General features: G+C 37.5%; 1 protein-coding gene across 12 annotated transcripts in view; it reads left to right on the top strand.

Moving 5' to 3' along the window:
* Positions 1-20,467, top strand: part of dmxl2 (Dmx-like 2) — an 89,431-nt gene that overhangs the window by 16,460 nt on the left and 52,504 nt on the right. For all 12 annotated transcript variants that reach the window (XM_077248211.1, XM_077248205.1, XM_077248210.1 and 9 more), the window contains exons 2-16: positions 2,421-2,546; positions 4,603-4,674; positions 4,987-5,065; positions 5,469-5,616; positions 6,608-6,674; positions 8,062-8,234; positions 11,208-11,385; positions 12,648-12,822; positions 14,510-14,713; positions 14,868-15,130; positions 17,604-18,303; positions 19,088-19,209; positions 19,801-19,890; positions 20,007-20,115; positions 20,191-20,310. In XM_077248211.1, the coding sequence (XP_077104326.1) occupies positions 2,421-2,546; positions 4,603-4,674; positions 4,987-5,065; positions 5,469-5,616; positions 6,608-6,674; positions 8,062-8,234; positions 11,208-11,385; positions 12,648-12,822; positions 14,510-14,713; positions 14,868-15,130; positions 17,604-18,303; positions 19,088-19,209; positions 19,801-19,890; positions 20,007-20,115; positions 20,191-20,310 (2,626 nt within the window). The remainder of the gene's footprint in view (positions 1-2,420; positions 2,547-4,602; positions 4,675-4,986; positions 5,066-5,468; positions 5,617-6,607; positions 6,675-8,061; positions 8,235-11,207; positions 11,386-12,647; positions 12,823-14,509; positions 14,714-14,867; positions 15,131-17,603; positions 18,304-19,087; positions 19,210-19,800; positions 19,891-20,006; positions 20,116-20,190; positions 20,311-20,467) is intronic.

The following is a 20,467-nucleotide window of genomic DNA, read 5'->3' as shown; positions in this document are numbered from 1 at the left end:
GTTGACATCTTACTGTAAAATACTTAATGTTAAGGTCTGAATGGAACCCATTTAGGCTACCTGTGAGCATTAATAGCCTACATAGAGGCAGGAAGAAGTACTTTAGAAACAAGGCTTTATTAATTATTATTGCTGAGATGGGGTTTGGGGCTGGGTCTGTGGGACTGTTTCTGGGGGATGAGTCTGAGGGAAGAACAGGAGACACAGGTAAGGAGAATGTAGAAGACAAAAGGTAGATAAAATAAAAAGTGGCTGGATCAATCAAAAGGAAATCTTTCTTACCTGAGGGACAGCTCAGTGAAAGTTGAGTGGACCTTGAGTGAATGACTGAATCTCTGTGTCCCTTATGGTGACATTTGTTTGCCTCTAGTCTTTTACTGTTAGATGTAAACAAGATTATACAAGACATTTTCACCTGGCTATACCCAATGTTTAGATATGTTGTGTTATTTATGCCAAACATAGATTATGCACCGTTTGCCCATGTTAAAAAACAAATTCAAAAAACTTGTAATACATTTTTTGTTTGTCCTGATGTAAGTAATTAACTCAGTCATTTTCATGGTGATATCTAAAGGTTCAAATTGTTACACTATTCACGTTAGAAAAATAATGAACAGTCCAGTGCTGCTTCTCTGTAGCCCAGGTCAGGCTCTTCTGCCGCTGTTTCTGGTTCAACAGTGGCTTGACCTGGGGAATGCGGCACCTGTAGCCCATTTCCTGCACACGGCTGTGCACGGTGGCTCTGGATGTTTCTACTCCAGACTCAGTCCACTGCTTCCGCAGGTCCCCCAAGGTCTGGAATCGGTCCTTCTCCACAATCTTCCTCAGGGTCCGGTCACCTCTTCTCGTTGTGCAGCGTTTTTTGCCACACTTTTTCCTTCCCACAGACTTCCCACTGAGAGGCCTTGATACAGCACTCTGGGAACAGCCTATTTGTTCAGAAATTTCTTTCTGTGTCTTACCCTCTTGTTTGAGGGTGTCAATGATGGCCTTCTGGACAGCAGTCAGGTCGGCAGTCTTACCCATGATTGCGGTTTTGAGTAATGAAACAGGCTGGGAGTTTTTAAAAGCCTCAGGAATCTTTTGCAGGTGTTTAGAGTTAATTAGTTGATTCAGATGATTAGGTTAATAGCTCGTTTAGAGACCCTTTTCATTATATGCAAAATTTTTTAGATAGGAATTTTGGGTTTTCATGAGCTGTATGCCAAAATCATCAGTATTAAAACAATAAAAGACCTAAAATATTTCAGTTGGTGTGCAATGCATCTAAAATATATGAAAGTTTAATTTTTATCATTACATTATGGAAAATAATGAACTTTATCACAATATGCTAATTTTTTGAGAAGGACCTGTAACTGTCGACAGAACTATTAACCCAAAACGAACACTAAACATCGGTTTGATTGCCAAATCAAACAGAACCATGTTTAGCATGCCTGTAGATAAACAAGCATGTAGATAAACTAATTTTACAATAATTCCAAGTTCGCTGTTGAGATTAAAAAAAGTTTGTAACGTTAGGTGTTTGTCGGATAACGTTATGAATGAGCATTTAACAAACCAGCAGAGCCAAACAGCGATGTCATTTGTTTACTTCCTTGCTACAACGTACAATTAACAATACGAACTATTACAGGAAAACACATCAACGAAAAATAAATCATATTACTTACAGGTTGTGGCTCGTAAACAAAAGCTTCTGTTTTTAAAGTTATGCAAAAAACAACTCTATATGCAAACCAATTGTTGCAGCAGCTGATCTTGGAGGTGAAGATGCTGGATGTGGAGGTCCTGGGCTGGTGTGGTTACACATGGTCTGTGGTTGTGAGGCCAGTTGGATGTACTGCCGAATTCTCTGAAACGCCATTGGAGACGGCTTATGGTAGAGAAATTAACATTCAATTCACGGGCAACAGCTGTGCTGGACATTCCTGCAGTCAGCATGCCAACTGAGTTCCCTCAAAACTTACGACATCTATGTCATTGTGCTGTGTGATAAAACTGCACATTTTAGAGTGGCCTTTTATTGTGGCCATGCAGCCTAAGGCACACCTGTGCAATAATCATGCTGTCTAATCAGCATCTTGAAATGCCACATCTGTGAGGTGGATGGATTATCTCTGCAAGAAGTGCTATTTAGGCAGATTTGTGAACAATATTTGAGAGAAATAGATCTTTTGTGTATAGAAAAAGTCTTAGATCTTTGAGTTCAGCTCATGAAAAATGGGGGCGAAAACAAAAGTGTTGCGTTTATAATTTTGTTCAGTGTAGAAATATAATTTTTAATGATTTGAATGTCTTGTTGAAGAAGTATGACCGTTGTTTTACTTGGCTTTTGGGAACCTGTTTTGTAAGGTGTTACATAAGTTTTGAAAAATGACAAACTTTTAACTGTGTGATTTCTGTTTCTTTAGGCATATGGCTCAGGCTGTGATATCGTGATCCTCGCAAGTGATTTTGAGTGTGTTCAGATTATTCCTGGAGCTCAGAATGGAAACATCCAGGTGGGCTGTGTGGAGTGCTCTCAGCAGCTTGGCCGGGTAAGACCATACTATATTTCTTGACATTTACATGCTTATAGAATATTATTAATGCTTATAGAAGACATTTGATATAAAGCACTGAACAAATGATGATTACTATAACAAAAGCAATGCATCATGTGCCTGTATTCGGTAATACGATATATATCACGATAATGAACGTGCACAAGTTTGTTATCGTGGGCACTTCGAAAAACTTTATACATTTTTGTGTATTGGTTTATTGTATTTAAATGTTCAGGTCTTTTGGTTACAAGAAAAAGTTATTAAACCTGTTATGGTAGGACAACACATTTTTTTTCAACTTATTTTAATATCGTTATAATACTGTATACCGTGATAAAAGCTTCAGGAATCACCGCAACATGAAAATTTGATACAGTCACATGGCTTAGTAACCATGTGTAGTAGCAACTACACACAGCAACTACACACAGCAAGCAAACAGTAACATGAGCAGTTTTTTTACTATTTGAATTACTACTGTACATATTCCTGAAAATAGTGTGACATATTACAGCATATTCTTGAAAAATATTAAATCCAGACATGATGAATTTATATACAATGTGTCATGTTGGCAGAACTTATAAGTTAAATAACTTATTTTGAAAAACCTTTACTATTTTTTTCATCACAAGTTGCCTATATTTAAAGAATATTTAATAGTTATTTATACAAAATATTTTGGTCTTTATTCAAAGTTAATTTTTATAAAATGTTTGTATTTATTATATTGTTTGTTGAATATTGAATCTGTATCTGCCATGTAATAGCATGTGAAGCTGACATGGCAAATACACTTAAATACAACCAACATCTTGAAAAATATTCCTCAAATATAAGTATAAAAAATAGACAATGCTACTATAAAGAAATACTTCTGTAACACATTTAAATTATAATACAAACCAATATTACTTAAACGCAAAATGTACAGTACCAAACACTTAAACTGAGTACATGTAAATGTTGTGGACTTGTTCATTCAAGTGCAGTGTTGTTGTACCAAAGTCCCTTGAAGACAAGTCATTTTACTCAGCAGCCATCTTTGAAACGCCTCTTGGGCATGCAAGTGCAGCTCCTATCTCTTTGAATAGCGAAACATCAAATTCTCCAAACTGTTTACCAAGCTCTCGATTCAGTTTCATATTTGAAATCTCCAATGAAATCTGACAATAGCTGTCACATAAATTTTGTTTCTAAACTATCGAATCAAGCTAATGTACAGTCCTAAGCACGTCTCAGAACACGACTGTTTCTACTGGAGCATCTAACGGTAGCTGCAGTGATGCGATAACTTCACCAAACGGCGATTGGCTCTTTTATTTAGATGGCGGGACTTATTCCGCCATTTTACGTGTTACACTTTCTCCCATTCATAGTAATACGAGTGTACCGTGTTTCTATGTATAATGTCATTGGTCGTACATACTGTATCAATTGCTGTAATTTAAAGGTAATTGATAAGCTACTTGCTGTGTCAGACTGGTTGGAATAATTAAATGGGTCGTATAAAGATGTTTTCCTTTTCCTTAAGTGTTTAATGTACAGTATCTATTTCTGCATGTATAAGATTTGCATAGTTGCAGTAAAGCTCATAGTCTTCCACAAAGGGATTTATTCCTTCAGACCAGACCATACTTCAGACCTATTACTTCCTCAAACGTCAGTCACAATATAAAAAATTAGCATAATGCCCGCCCAAAAGGCATACACAAAGAAAGAAGGTGAGGCTTTAGTGAGGAGCAGCGTTTACACGTTTTGGGAAATCAACTTGCAAATTGATTTAAAAGCTGGAATAGAAGAGAGAAATGTAACAAAACATATACAATATATGTCTGTCTTCATTCACCTTCTAGACACCGGCATCTGTCATTGATGAATAGACATTATTGTGGATCTGACATGCCACAACTCTCTCCTGACATAGTATGAACATTGATAAATGAGCATACATCCAGTTACCTGCACTGACTAGGTTTTTGATGTGAATTTTTTTTTGTAAATCTTAGCTAATGGTGCTCTTGTATAATGCAATTTATTTTTTTAGATTGCTGCGTCTTATGGAAATACTGTTTGTATTTTCGAACCAATTGCTTCCAACCCAAACAAACGTCACAAGGTGAGTTTCCCCTGGAGGACAGTTGATCATAGATCATATGATAATGATAATCATGAAGATCTTGGAGATAATGATAATGATTATTATTATTATAGCCATTTTGACATCTTTAGTGATATACCCAAATATATATGCTTTCTATATTTTTATATCTTCATGTTTTACTAAGATGTCTTTATATTAATGACATTTACAGATTTTTGTGTAAACATTAATGTAGTTGTTTTTGTTTTTTAAATGAATAGTTGTTACATTTATTTCCTAATAATGCACTCTGTGCAGCTGACCTTTTCTGTTGTTGTGTTTGTAAAGCAACTGAATTACCAATGGCAAAAGACTGGTCAGTTCTTCCTCAGTGCTATAACCTACAATCTTGCCTGGGACCCCCAAGGTTGGTGTAAAATATACACTTTGTTTATGGATGTACTAAATATTTTCACTAGTGCCCTTTTTTCCAATTGTTTTTTACTCTGTTTAAACCCTCTTATTAAATAATACATTGAGAAGATATATTTATCTGACTTCAGTGCAACCTTTAGTGCAAGCGTCTTAAAAACATTATACTTCTATTGAGATTTGAAGTGGTGAATGGGGCAGACATTGTTTGTTATATATATATAATTCCCATACTTTCATTTGTGTTATTTTATCATTTTGACTTCACTATTTTTGAAAAATGAGGGGAAAATAGTAATAAAGTGTAACAATATTATAGAACAAGAAGGTTTGTCCAAAATTTTGATTGGTGGTACACAAATATGTATATGTAATTATTACATCTGTTTGTCGTGTAGGCAATCGTATCTTGGCGGCGACTGAGCGTTTGCAGCTGTGGGCTCCTCCTACTAGTGACACGCTGATAGAGGAAGAGGAATTTCAGCTGAATGATGACAGATCTCATGAGCTCATACTCAATGATTGGAAGTGTGTGTGGCAGTGCAAGTGAGTGCACCATAACTTAAACACACTTCTGTCTGCATACTAAATCTTTAATGTCGCTTGTCTGGTTTACTGAACGTTAAAGCACATTTGATGAATTAATGTATTTAAAAGAGTCACATGATGGAAAAGAATGCTTTTCTTCTTAAATAAAAGTTTTATCTATAATATGTAGGCAAACTGTAGGACAGGGTTTTTGTGAGGGGTTCATAAATTGACGGAAAGATAATAGTTGGATAAGTCATAATGTCAATTTAAAATAAATAAATAATTTTAAAATGAAAACAATCAAAATAAAACAATGATGAAGATGGAATTATTTTTTTAAACTACATACGTCAGAGAACCATGGACATGCAAATGTGTTAAATTATTGAAATATTAACTTAAAATCTCAAGAGGTAAATATTTTAGATCAAAGGGGTTCTCGTGCAAAGTTTCTTCATCTGTCTAAATTGAGAAATCACGGTGATTTGAAAAATCATAACAGATATCTTATTAGCTGGCTACATTTACATATCAGTACATATTCAGTAACTTGGCAGGAGCACTGTTACTTATTTCAAATGTCAAGTGCCTAGCCAAACATAAAATTGATCTATTCTGTCTAATCTGTGAAATCATCATTATTGATGTGGTGTGGATTCCGCTATTGTCTTAAGAGTTTCAATTTAAAAAAAAACGTATGGTTATAGTCAGGGGCATTGGGAGATGCTGCAAAAATGCTGCTTGTGCATGTTCAAAAAAGACGTGAGCCAAACGGTCAAACAGCTTCAATTAGCGCATGTTTACATAGAATAACAATGGAAAAGTAGTGCAGTGGAATGATAAAACACGTTCTGTGTTTACGGCCCCTGAACATGAACATTCAGGTATAATGTGGGCCTTCAAAACACACACCAATTTAGAGGGCATTTTAAATATTTGCTTTACCATGTGCACAGAAATGTGTGCGTGTAAATTACTTTCAGCTTTATGTGTTTTTTTGTCTCAGGACTGCTGCTGCCGTTCACATCACTCAATGGTCTCCAGATGGAGAATACTTCTCCACTGTTGGAAAGGTACCACACACTTATACGTCATGTTCTATATCATGGTGGATCCATGGTGGACTTCAGTTGGTCTTAAATTATGCTAATTATAATTTTTAAAACATAGACCTATCCCTTATGGAAAACTTTTACCATTATAATGTGTAAAATAAGACATTCTTTTGTACATATATAAAGGTAGAGCCCTATCAGTATTGGAAAGCTAATTTACATGAGTAGCATTGGAAGCTATGGGATCCAACTAGTTAAACTACAATCAGGGTACACTTTTAAACTAGTAGTTAGCTACACTACAAGCTATTAGCAAAATGTAGCTAACAATATTTAAGCTATTTAAGGGAGCAATCTCTTTATCATACCAGTATTTATCTGGTATGGAATCCTGGATATCAAGTCAAAAATGTTGTAAGTTTTAAACCGCATTTGAACAGATAAATTGACATACTAAAAAAATAATGCTGAAACAAGGATTTAACCAAAATTTTCACTAAAAGATACAAAATGTTGCTTAAGAAATTTGGTGCTTTTTTAATACTCATCAATACTTATATCATTAATACTTGCCAAATGAACTGATTCCCTAAATTGGACTTTGCTACTTGAGATTAACTGAATAAAGGAGAGTGTGACATGCTACGCCTGTTGTAATAATTATGTTTTACTAGTAAAGAATCACCATTTGAAAACAGCTGAGTTATTGTAATGTTAGTGCAAATGTCAGTGTTAGTGAAAATGTTAGGATGTCTACTTAACGTCATCCTCTCCTCGGGTCATTTTACACACATAGTTTTTGTGGTAAAAATAGTAACAAATCCTTCCCTCGTGTGTCAATTTGACCCCCATAGGAATGAATGAGAAACGGGGAAAATGTTTTTGGAATAAACTAGACATCCCCACTAGGCACAGTGCAAACACACATACTTATCACGTTGATTTCCGTTCCTCTCCGTTATATATAATTAATACTGCAAAATTCCATAGAAAAAATACGTTATGGCCTAGACGTCCCGTCTCCCACACATTTGTGGATCTCACTGATCTAGTGGACGAATTACTCGCACATGCACTGTAGTCCATACGGACAAAAACATGTAGCTGTATGTAGACATCTTTGGTCTGCTGACGATAATTATGTTGTGCAGACTGTCCACCAGCCAGAGACCAAAATAGAAAAAAAAGGCGTATACTTTTGGCTTTATTGTTAGTTACTCACTGATCCTAATGTTGGTTTGATCCCCACTATCCTACTTGGGTGTCTAAAAAATATTGATCAGTTTAAATGTGGTTCCTTTGGAAATTAAACCACTTGTTTTTTTTTCTTCTCATTTTCATACCCTTAAGAAGAAAAGTAATCTCCATTTCTGATGGTAAAAATATTTCTCTCCCTCACGCACAGGATGACTGCCTGCTGAAGGTGTGGTATCCAACCACAGGATGGAAGTCTGCAGTGGTGATGCCAGACGTGACTGATAAAAAGGTCTCAGTGGTTCATTTCTCATTCGTGTATCTGGCCCATCCACGTACGGTCACAGGCTTCTCCTGGAGGAAAACCAGTAAATACATGCCCAAGTATGTCAAACACACCCACAGACTCCTTCACTGATGCTTGGGTGTAATGGTAATGCTAGCAATGTGTGTAGTAGATAAGCTGCTAATTGTTTCTACCATGGTAGATATATTTGTATGGGGGTTGAATTTAACTGATGTGCAGTCACAGCTGTACATTTATTGACTATTTTACAATGACTTCAAATGTGGTTAATTCAGTCAGTTGTAGAGTCAGAACGTCCTGTTCTATAATTTTAGTTTCTTGAGAATATATTTTAAACTATATATATATATATATATATATATATATATATATTAGTGCTGTGCGTTAAACGCGTTATTAACGGCGTTAACGCAAACACATTTTAACGGCGTCAATTTTTTTATCGCAAATTAACGCTCTTTTTGGCCAAGCAAACTTTGTATTTTTATCAAATGCTGTTGCAACAACTAGTAACGTTAGAACAACTACAACATCACACCGGATAGCTAGACCGGAAACAAAACAACAGGCACGCCGCACGTACTTGTTTGGGCTTGCGCGCCGGCCAAAGAGTAGTAGGCTAACGTTACGTTTTGAGTGGATGGCGCGAGCGCGAGACGCCGATCTAGAGACGTGCACTCTCAACGCAATAGAGTGCGGCGCGGGACTAGATTTGATGGCCGTGTGCGAGGGCGGGCTCGAGCGGTAATGCACTCACTCTGTGTGCGGATACGGGAGAATAAAAAGATTCGCGGGACTCCCGCAAACTAGAAATATCTATGAATAAAACATAAAAACTAATACATTTTTATTCATATGTTGCAGAAAAGCAACAAGAACAACTAAAACTAAATAGAAACAATTTACAGGCCAGAGTTTCTTTTTATAACATGTTTGCAGCGTTGAGGGATGTAGCCAATCACAGACATATGTGTTGATTTCTTGAACGCAATGGCCAATCAGAAGCATTTAAAATAGACTCCCCTCACCGCTCAAAACTGACTTTTTGTTCAGTGCTGAATTCTGTATACTGGCAAATCCTCAAATTATAACAAACAAAGTGTATATATTATGAAAGATGCATTGTGCAGTCAGCTTCATTGATAATAACAGATGTGTGAGATTGTGATGAACTGATGTCAGCTTTTTAGGAATTATTAAGGGAGCACACTTTGCGCGCATTCAGTAATGCCAAACCATGCACTCAGTAGCCTGCTTGCTTTTATGTTATAACAGTGGTTTGTGTGTTCATGCTTTAATAACAAATAATTTATCAGGAGCATTTATGCTGATGTGTATGGTGGCGACACGTAGGTGAAAGTATTTGGAGTTAGCCTACAAAAAAAGAGTCTATTTGCGGGCGGGAGCGGGACAAAAATGTTGCGGGCGGGAGAAAGTAACATAGAAAGTAGTTGAGAACGTCAGTTATAACGACCCACGTATTAAAAAAATGGACGGGTTTAAATCGGGCTCGGGCTCATAATTACAGTTTATGTGTCGGGCCGGGCTCGGACACAATGCGCACGGGCTCGGGTCGGGCTTGATTTTTTGGGCCCGATCTAAGCTCTACAATGGATGACTTCAGACAGAAGCACATGGATACCACAGCTAAGAACAAACTTACTGCTGATCCACTTTTCCATGTTGATAAGAGCATTAAAATTAGAAAAAATAATGAGACAAATAGAAATCAAGGGACATTTAGAATAGATAAAATGTGCGATTAATCGCGAGTTAACTATGGCATTAATGCGATTAATCGCGATTAAATATTTTAATCGTTTGACAGCACTAATATATATATATATATATTTATATATACATTTTTTATATATATATTAGGAGTGGGAAAGGCCCTACGATACGATACAATCATGATACTTGAGCCACGATACAATATTATGCGGTTTTAAACATTTTGCGTTATGCTGAGTATCGTGATAACATATTGCGATTTATTGCAATTTATTACCTTTTTTCAATTGCAAATCTCCCCCTACAGAAAACTGTCCACATCTATTTTTATCTAATAAGATAAAGTTCCCACTCTGTTCATTTCATATCTACATATCCATCTCTTTCATCCCTTCCTTGTTATATTTTAAAAAAATTATAGAAATCTAATTTTTTCACACTCAATTTCTATGTATTAGTTTTTTAAAGAAAAATAGGGTTTTAAGTAGTTTTACAAAGAATGACCTTACTAACACCGTAAAGAACAAGTCAAAGGTGACCATATTCAGTGATGAAATGTAATTATGTGCCGAATCATATTTATATTGTTGTTATAGGTAAAAACATACATTTGCCATTAACAGCATATAACTTGGATGCTAGATGGCGCTATGGAGTTATTTTCGTTGTGAAATAGCCTACACAAAAACGTTAGACAGTTAGATTTCAAAAGAGTATATAACCAGTATCATCGACCGTATGTAACAGGTGAACTCCGAGGTAATGATGATTCAGGCTGTTTTAAGTAACTTTCTTCACCCTCGCATAGCATTAGACACATTTTACTGCTGCTGCTGTCTTTATTTTCAGTAGTGTTTTATTATGAACGAGTACGCTGGCAGTGTAGAAATGGCATTATATAGACAGCTTCTTCAATCTCAAGTGGAAGTTTAGTTGTATCGCATTTCCCCGCTGGCTTGCATTTGGGTGTCAAATTAACACATTTAATTAACACCTAAACATGGACTGAGCAGAGCGTAGGGTAAAATTATACACAATCGCAAGCCAAAATTAACTCCCTGAAAACATTGATACTTGGCGTATGTGCATCCATACAATATCCCCACGCAAAATACTAAGCTGTATCGATTTTTCTTTTCACCACCCTTTATCTCATTTCATTTCAGACTCCAGCAAGTACAATATAATGTCTTTCGCCCAGGCGCTGTACATTTCGTAGTGCAGGAAACACTGCTGAGATTTTAGTTGCCACCCACATTTAACTCACACTTTGAATTCCACCCATGAGTGTGCATTTCTCATTGTGTATGTCGTAGGGGCTCGGTGTGTAACGTGCTGCTGACGTCCTGCGCGGATGGCATCTGTCGTCTGTGGAGTGAGACCCTCTTGCCTGAGGACAGTCTGTTGGGGGGGCAGATCTCAGAGAACAGCACCAGTATCAGCACCACTCTGCCAAACGTCGCTCAGAAAGACAAGATACAGCACGCTCTGGAGGTCAGCATGCAGAAATGCACATGCTCAAACAACACATAATAAAATAAAGTAGGGCTAAATTATCAGTGTCAGTGCATAATAAAGAATAACACTCTTGGCATGTTAGCTGGTTTACTTGTTAATTAACTATTCCTTGCTAATTATATGTACACACCACACCTGCAATTTGGTAAAATAATCACATTGTTGATTGGGTTTGCAATTTTAATGCATCAAATCATATCTGCTTAGATAAAAAGGATATGTTATTTAATTATATTGCCGTTATTCTTAAGTATTGAATGCTTTTTTTTTGCAACAGATCTCCTCCTCCTAAGCAGTTGTCATCTTCAGTGTTAACAGTGTACACAAAACTGTACACTTTTGTCTCCATGTAAACCAAACACTAACAATCAGTACATGTTGTGTCCTAAATATCTTTTTGCTGCCAAGAGTTTGATGATTTTAAAGGGATAGTTTATCTAAAAAATTTCTCACCCTCACGTCTTAACAAATCCATATTACTTGTGTGATATTAGGTTGAATACAACCAACCAGTAGTCATTTTAAACTACCTTGCTTCAAATTTTGTTCAAAGCTATGGGAAGCCGAGGGGAAGTTTTCTCTGAATTATTGGTCTGCTCTTCATACACATCTAGCAAATGACAGACTTGACTTTATAAGACGTGGAACATAATGCATGAATTATATGCATACTATTATTGTGCTTTTCTTGTACTTAATTTAATTTTAATTACGTTATCGTAGCATAACATTGCCTTAGAAGAAAATTAAATAATCTGGGCTTGGAACAAGTTGAAGATGAGGAAATAATGATGAAATATTTAGTTTTAGGTGAAATACTGTGCAATAATTTAATGTTAGGTACTTGGAGAAGGTGCTTGAGAAGTCCAGACAGAATAGTGTGTGAAATTGTGACACCTTTAATATATTTGAACTAATATTGCATCTTCAACACACACACACGCGCGCGCACACACACACACACACACACACACACACACACACACACACACACACACACACACACACACACACACACACACACACACACACACACACACACACACACACACACATACACACACATACACACACACACACAAACACACCTGTCTCCATGTGCCACCTGTAGATCCAGATGGAATCTGCATTTTCACACATGACAAAGTGTGTTTACTGGAGCTGAGAATACTACTCTATTTCATATCGGCCTGCTTTACGTGAATTGTGATTGTGAAAAATTGTCTGTCTCTATTCAGTCTATCCACCACCTCAAGCACCTGCGCAGGGGCCGCAGAAGATCGTCCGCCCTGGTGGCCCACACTGAGCTGCTGCCCAGCCAGCTGGGGTCCCACGAAACCCACCGCCACATCTCGCACCACGCCAATGCCCTCTGCCACTTCCACATCTCTGCCAGCATCAATCCCAACACAGGTGCACATACACACACACATACGTGGGCTTGTATTCATGGTTTATGAATAAACAATTGTGTATAATGGCATGGAGAATACAGAGTAAACATGTCCTCTGTCCTCTTAAACCAAACGGCTTAACTCTGTAAAGACTGACATATTAAATAATAGTCTGAAATCTTTTTTATTTTTTTTAATATATATATATATATATATATAAATATAAAGTTTGCATACGTGTTTTTGTTGAGTATCATATTTGATGCGTCAGGCTTTTCTTCTATGTAATACCATATATGCAGGGCTCAATGCCAGTGGTTCAAATTTTTTCTTGCCCTACCTATGTTTTCACTGGCCCGATCACAAAAAGTAAATAAATAAAATAAAATAGGCCTAATTTTTTTGTTGTTTTTGACCCATGTTACTTGCACCATGTTTATTTAATTTGTATGTTTGTGCTTAGGTGCTCTAAGCAATGTTGGGTGACGTCACTTCTTGTTGAAGTTTGATGTATTGTCAAACAAAACGGAGGCTAGCTAGACCCTCCCTCCTCCACATCCGCGCACTAACCCCCCAAACCCCACCCCCAAATCCTTCTTGTCGATTATTGGCTGGAACAGTTTGTTATGTTTCGTTGTGCGATTGTTTTTGTTGTTTTTGTTTTGGCCCAGTTTGTTTTTGTTGCTGTTTTTGGAGCCTGGGGTGTCTGCAGAGAACGCGTTTTTTTTACAGTGTGTTCAGGGGACAGGCAGCTAGCGGATAGTGAGGAAATGTTTGCCGTGTTTGACAAAAACTGTTTTGGCCTAAAAAACGCATGACATCGCTTGGCACCCAAAACTACTAGCCTAACAGAAATACATTTCAAATATTGTTAAAGACAAGTCAGTAATAAAGAACAAATAATCAAATTATGAGCAATATCACAAATAAATGCAATAGAACAAACATACAAATTAAATAAACAGTTCTTTTCAGGTACAGAAATTTAATAATCAAATGCAAAATAACACGTCATAGTCTTCACTCTATAAATTAAATATGGATAAAGTTATAAAAGTTATTCAGTAAAGGGCAGTGAGTGAATTTCTCTGTCTTTTGTTGTTTGATTAACATTAATGACATGGGAGGCAGAAGGTTTAGGACAAGAATGCACGGAATATACTGACACACAGGTGTTATTTCTCATACATTCATTTAAGACATAAGCGACATGCGCGTTTACATGTTTACTGTGCATGCTCGCCAAGACTTTGACATAATTGTATGTCAATATTTCCATTCAAGCGCAAGAAGAAGAGGAGAACTCAGTTCAGTATGTGCTTGTTTTCTGAGAGGTAGCTTTCTAGGAGTACCGAATTGAGTTCTCTTTCGTCGTCTTGCACTTAAATTTAAATTAAAATTGGCAAGGCTTAAAAACGTGCAAATCACAAACTAAAAAACCCTGAAAACTAAAAGGCATTTTATTTGCTAAAAACAAATATTAATCAGAGGGCAGAAGGCATGAAGTAGAATGTATACAAGAGGTTTTTCAGTAACATTTTAATCATGTTGATAATTTAGAGGCCTTAAAATTGTGCGTTTCAAATATGAATGAGTAGACTTTTTATAGGCTTTATTAAAACATACTAAACATTCATTCATTTATTGAAAATAAAAAAAAAAATACACACACATGGAGGGCAGCTGATCTTTTTCTCTGTCATTAGATATCCCTGCAGCGCTGGCTGGATCGGGCCTGTTCTCCGAGGATGTCAACGGAGGGTTTGTGGTGCACTGGCTGAATAATAAAGATCTGAGCTTCACCACATCCATGGACCTTTTCATGCAGCAGCTGCGCAAACTCTCCGAGCAGCACCTGGAACAAGCCACTGAGGACTTTGAGCAGGAGGGAGCTCCCAAGTTTGACTTCGGTACTGCCTTGTTATGAATACACCTTTTAGCATATTGGCCTTAAGCTAACAGACGTCAGCTAAATTGATGGGGTTTTTGAACCATAGCTTAGTTACTTTTGCTATACTTTTACTATATTTATATTGTATTATGTGATCTTTGTGTTTTTGTTAGATCTGGATGAGATGTCTGATAAGGGTTCGTCAGAACATGAAGAGGGAGATCAGGAGGGAAGCACTAAGGCCTCTTCTCCAGGTTCAAGCAGCAGTGTTCCCTTGCCTTCCGTTTTGCTGGAACGAAAGCTGGAGACTCTCATTCTAGAGTGGAACAAGAGTCCAGACATGCTCTTCACCATTCACCCACACGACGGATCCTTCCTCGTCTGGCACGTCAAGTACCTGGATGAGTTCATACCTGGCATCTTCAGACAGGTTCAGGTAAGACACTCATGGTTATGACTAGTGATGCACCGAAATGTGTTTTTTTATTTTATTTTATCAAAACTGAAATTAAAGTTAAAATTTTTACTAAAATATTTATTTATTTCATAATACGTTAATGAATCAAATTTATTTAGTAATCAACACTTAAATAAAAACTGTTACATTTGAATTGCACATGTAGTTTTTATGTCAACTTTTTAATGATATAATTTTTTCTACTTCATTTTGTGTTATAACTAGTGATAGAGGAAGAGATGATAGGTTCACGTGTGCTCTGCGCTGCTGCTTGAACTGAAGCAGCAACAGTATTCTTTCACGCCACATTAAAGAGTGTCAAGATAACATTTATTGTTATTGATTTCGACAGAATTTTTGAATGCTCAGACTTTTTCATATTCATGTATTTGTTTAAAAATAGGGTACAAGCCTTATTTTATTTATCGGATGGTAGGTGTGCTAGTAATAATGTTTAATGACGGTTTGTTCACGTATAAACTGAGCACAGCATAGAAGCATCTTTTTGCATTGAACAGCTAAAAGATCTCATTTCATCGAAATGAACGAAATAGACACTGACGGTCAAAACGTTCCTTTGGAAAAGTGTTAATTAAATGTCACTGTTTCTGTCAATGATTTTGGCCCTCCAAAAAATGTTGGTGCTTCACTAGTTATGTTAACTCGACCATGAGTTCATTAGCAAACAGCCACCCAGTATTACAGTACAACAGCCACAGTGCACTTCACGTATATAGGCAGTAGCCGTATTAGGAAAACATTCGAACCACGTGCGCTGTGCTAGGTGAGCTGAACTGTGACTATCGACCAGCACGTAGCACGGCGTTTGTGGTTCGACTGGTCGAGACTGTTTTCCAAAGATGGCTCCATATACGCGAAGTGTACTGTCTTTATAAAGTATCTCCTTATTAATCTCTCTGTACACGTACAAAGTTCTCAATGCTTCGGTTTGCAGGTTGAGACCCTCATTTATGCTACCGTGTTAGTTTGGGACTATTTTGAGCCTTGTTTGTGGTTGGTATTTACAAGCGATTTTTTATTTGTACTTATTCTATGCCCTTTATACTAGCGTTATAAGCTCATCTGTGATAAAACTAAAACTAAAGGAAAAACTGGGTACATTCGATTATCATGAAAACGCATCCCAGAGAGCGGTCGACTCTGTACCAATGTGTTATTTACCCCTAGGTTCATTTTGCGCAGGAATTGTCCTTTAAAGGGGACATATCATGCTAAATCCACTTTTTTAGCCTGTAAATGCAGTTTTTTGTATATTTGGAGTGTTTATAAGTACAGATAATGTGAAATTAGTCTCTTCAGGTGCTTCATTGATATCTTTATATTCAGTTTTGGTCATATTTTTCAACCTGTTCCGATTTTTCTATTATCTATGACGTTTTTTGAACTATTACGTCACAGTTTTTGCAGCGGAACTGCCAAATAAGGACATCGACTTCCGGTCAAACACTTCGAGCAATCCGCCATTTGTATTTCTCGCTGCGATTTTGTAGTCCAAGCTCAAGGATGCAGAAGTTACGACAGAGTAATTCAAAATGTTAGGTTGTTGGATGTAAGTTAGTAACCCACACGCTTCATTACACCGTAATAGCAGTACCTTTGTCTTTTCTTTTTTTTAAGTACACGTCTGTAGCAGTATTACTGTTGTTGAGTATAATTATGACAATGGTCATTTAGCTGCTGTGTTTTCTGATGCTTTTCTAAACGTAGCATATTATCAATACAGATTTTTAGTGGTAAAATTAGGCCGTAGTCATTTGTCTTGTTAGTGTGCTTGTTTTAACAAGAGAAATAATCGACTTTCACTTTATTTAGAGGGCTAAACCAACAAGACACAGACCAACATTTGCTGACAAAGGCTGTTAAACAAAACCCCAGATGTGCTCAGTTGCTTTCTTTGAAAACTCTATGTTACCTCATGTCAAAAGTGCAGATTCGTCGTCTTCATTTCCATTTCGCTCCGGGTCCGACTCTGGCTCGAACATGTAAGGCTTGATGGACAAGTCTTCCGTTGTTGACATTTTGTTAATAACATGTGAATAAAAAGTTTCTGTGCCGCTAGATAATCATATCTCTGCTATCAAACTACAAAAATGGCCGAACAGGGTGGAGTTGAACCGAGTGTCACCTCTGCAGCCTGGAGAGGGGGCGGGGTATGAAGTGTCTCATTTGCATTTAAAGAGACCGCACCAAAACGAGTTGCTCTCAGACGCACATAAGAAAAGGGGTAGAAAAGGGGCCTGTGGAGCTATAATAATGAGGAATTCAGACCCAAGCATTGCAGTTCTGCTTTATATAGACCACAAATGTATGATTTATATGTAAAAAGGAACGATTTAAAAGCATGATATGGCCCCTTTAAACAACTCATATTGGCCAACCACTAATAATTACCCTGGTAAACTAAGTAAAATCTATTCAATTTCTCTTTCAGGTGTCGTTCTCCTCTCGTATCCCAGTGGCGTTCCCCACGGGTGATGCTAATTCCCTCAGTAAGAACATCATGATGTACGCATGTACGTTTATGGACCAAGAGAGCTGCAATGCTCTGGAGGAGAAGCGTAGTGAGCGGCGGGTTCCTCAGAGCGCCTCTGCGTCTGCGGGGCTAGGTGGTCTCGGATACTCTCTTGCTGCTGTCATCGGCCCTGCCGTCATGATGGTGTCCAAACACATAGATGGCTCACTCAACCAATGGGCTGTGACCTTTGCAGAGAAGTCTGCCTTTTCAAACGTCCTCACAGTTTCACACAAGTTCCGTTACTGCGGACACCGTTTCCATCTTAATGATTTGGCTTGTCACACGGTCCTTCCTTTGCTGTTAACATCATCACATCACAATGCACTGTTAACTCCGTCCTCTGGAAGTATTGATGGAGATCAGATTGGGGACGTGGCTCTACAACCCACCAGGCCAATGAGAGGCGTTCCTCGTAAACAATTGCGAAATGCAGCCACACGTACGTTCCACGACCCGAACGCGATCTATAGTGAGCTGATCCTCTGGAGAGTCGATCACATTGGCCCACTGTCCTGCACTGGGGGTGTGTCCGAGCTCGCACGAATCAACTCTCTCCACACATCCGCATTCTCTAATGTCGCCTGGCTGCCAACACTTATCCCTAGCTCAGTGCTCGGTGAGTGTAACACTACAGCTGCTTTTATACCAACCTCCAAAACTCATAATCAAAGTTTTGTTTGGTATACATTACTATCCATCATAGGGAGTGATTACTGGAGACCTAAACTTTGTTCTGCACAGTGCTATGGGCATTAATGTTCCCTAAAGTTGTAATTGTTTTTATCAGAGGCATGGTATTACTTTTGTAAATGATCAGAGCTATCAATTTTAATGATAAAGCAGAATACCCTAGCAGTGTCCTTGCAACAGAACACTCTCGGAACTGCTTAGTAGCACCCAAATATCAACACAAGCAATTCCCTTATAACTATACATAGTACCTTATGAACCACCCTAACAACTACCCAGAACACCCTAGACATGGCCTACCTTAGCCACCACACAAACCACCATGGCAACATCCTAGCAACCATCAGAAACTGTGTAGAAATCACTATAACACCATAGCAACACCCTAGAAACTACCTGGCAATGCCCCATCATCCGCCTAGAACTCCCTGATCTACCTAGCTACAGTATGCCATATCAACTAAAAAAAAACTGCCTAGCAACCACCCAGAGCACCATAGAAAATACCGAGCAATGTCATAGCAAACACCCATTAACTGTCTAGCAATGCCCTAGCAACCACCCAGAAGTCCTTAAATACTGCCCAGCAAAGCACCCAACAACCACCCAAAACACTACCTAGCAGTGCTCTAGCAGCTGCCCAGAAACTATTTATTGCATTTATTGCACTACTCTGTTGGGCTTAATACAAATGTTTGTGTTTACGCCAGGTACGTACTGTAACTCAGCAAGTGCGTGCTTTGTGGCGTCTGATGGTAAAAACCTGCGTCTGTATCAAGCTGTGGTGGATGCCCGCAAACTACTGGATGAACTCTCTGACCCAGAGACCTCTGTAAGAGCTTCTAAGACAAGATTTTATCAAAATAATGTGCTTATCTGGCAAGTAATGCAAAATAAATGTAATTTTGAGTTCTATATATCAGATATACTATATATATATATATATATATATATAGATAGATAGATAGATAGATAGATAGATAGATAGATATAGATTAGGGCTGGGAAAAGATTAATCGCGATTAATCGCATCCAAAATAAAAGTTTGCGTTTACATAATATATGTGTGTGCACTGTGTATAATTATTTTGTATATATAAATACACACACATGTATTATACTTTTAAGAATTTTTATTTATTTATATATAAAATATTTATATTTATATATAATATAAATTATATATAAATATATACAGTATATACATGCAAATATTTCTTAAATATATACATGCATGTGTGTGTATTTATATATATATACAAAATAATTATACACAGTGCACACACATACATTATGTAAACACAAACTTTTATTTTGGATGCGATTAATCGCAATTAATCTTTTCACAGCCCTAATATAGATATACTATACTATGGTTGATATGAGTATTTCTGTTATTTCTGATGGTTGGTTTTGTGTTTAGAAATTGGTGGGTGAAGTGTTCAACATTGTGAGTCAGCAGTCCACTGCCCGACCCGGCTGCATCATCGAGCTGGATGTCATTACCAACCAGGTGGGGTCTACCTCTGTTTGTGTGTGCATATGCAAGTTTCTGTTTGTAAGATTGACATTGTGTGTCTAAATTGTTACTTTTCGAAAATGACATGTTGTGTGTATGCTGTCTCCTAGTGTGGCTCAAACACTCAGCTGCTCCACGTATTCCAGGAAGATTTTATTTTAGGATACAAACCACATGAAAACATTCCAGATTTCAATACTAGCTTTCCCTCTGCAGAAGGTATAAAAATCATTCTTTTTAGGTTTTGAAGTCTGATTTTTACAGAACATTTCATTTGGGTTATCTTTGTTCTAGAGTACCAGCCCCCTCCTTTCTCAGAGAAGTTCTTCCTGGTGGTGATCGAGAAGGATGCGAATCGGAACTCAGTATTACAGATGTGGCATCTTCATCTGCGCTCAGTGCATGCTTGTGTGGGTGCGTATGGTGTAGGTTAGTTATGAAATGATGACACAGCTGTGAGCAGACAGTGTATGAGGGGAAACTGTGAAGGGAGTCTCATGAATGGAGAACTCATACTTCATCTAATGACTCATGTCCTTTTCAGAGATCTAAATTGTTTACAAGGAAATGA

Source organism: Siphateles boraxobius, unplaced genomic scaffold (genome assembly GCF_051911475.1).
Source record: "Siphateles boraxobius isolate OS27281-9 unplaced genomic scaffold, OSU_SipBor_1 30, whole genome shotgun sequence".
NCBI classification, from domain to species: Eukaryota; Metazoa; Chordata; class Actinopteri; order Cypriniformes; family Leuciscidae; genus Siphateles; species Siphateles boraxobius.
This window is presented reverse-complemented; position numbering and strand designations above follow the sequence as displayed.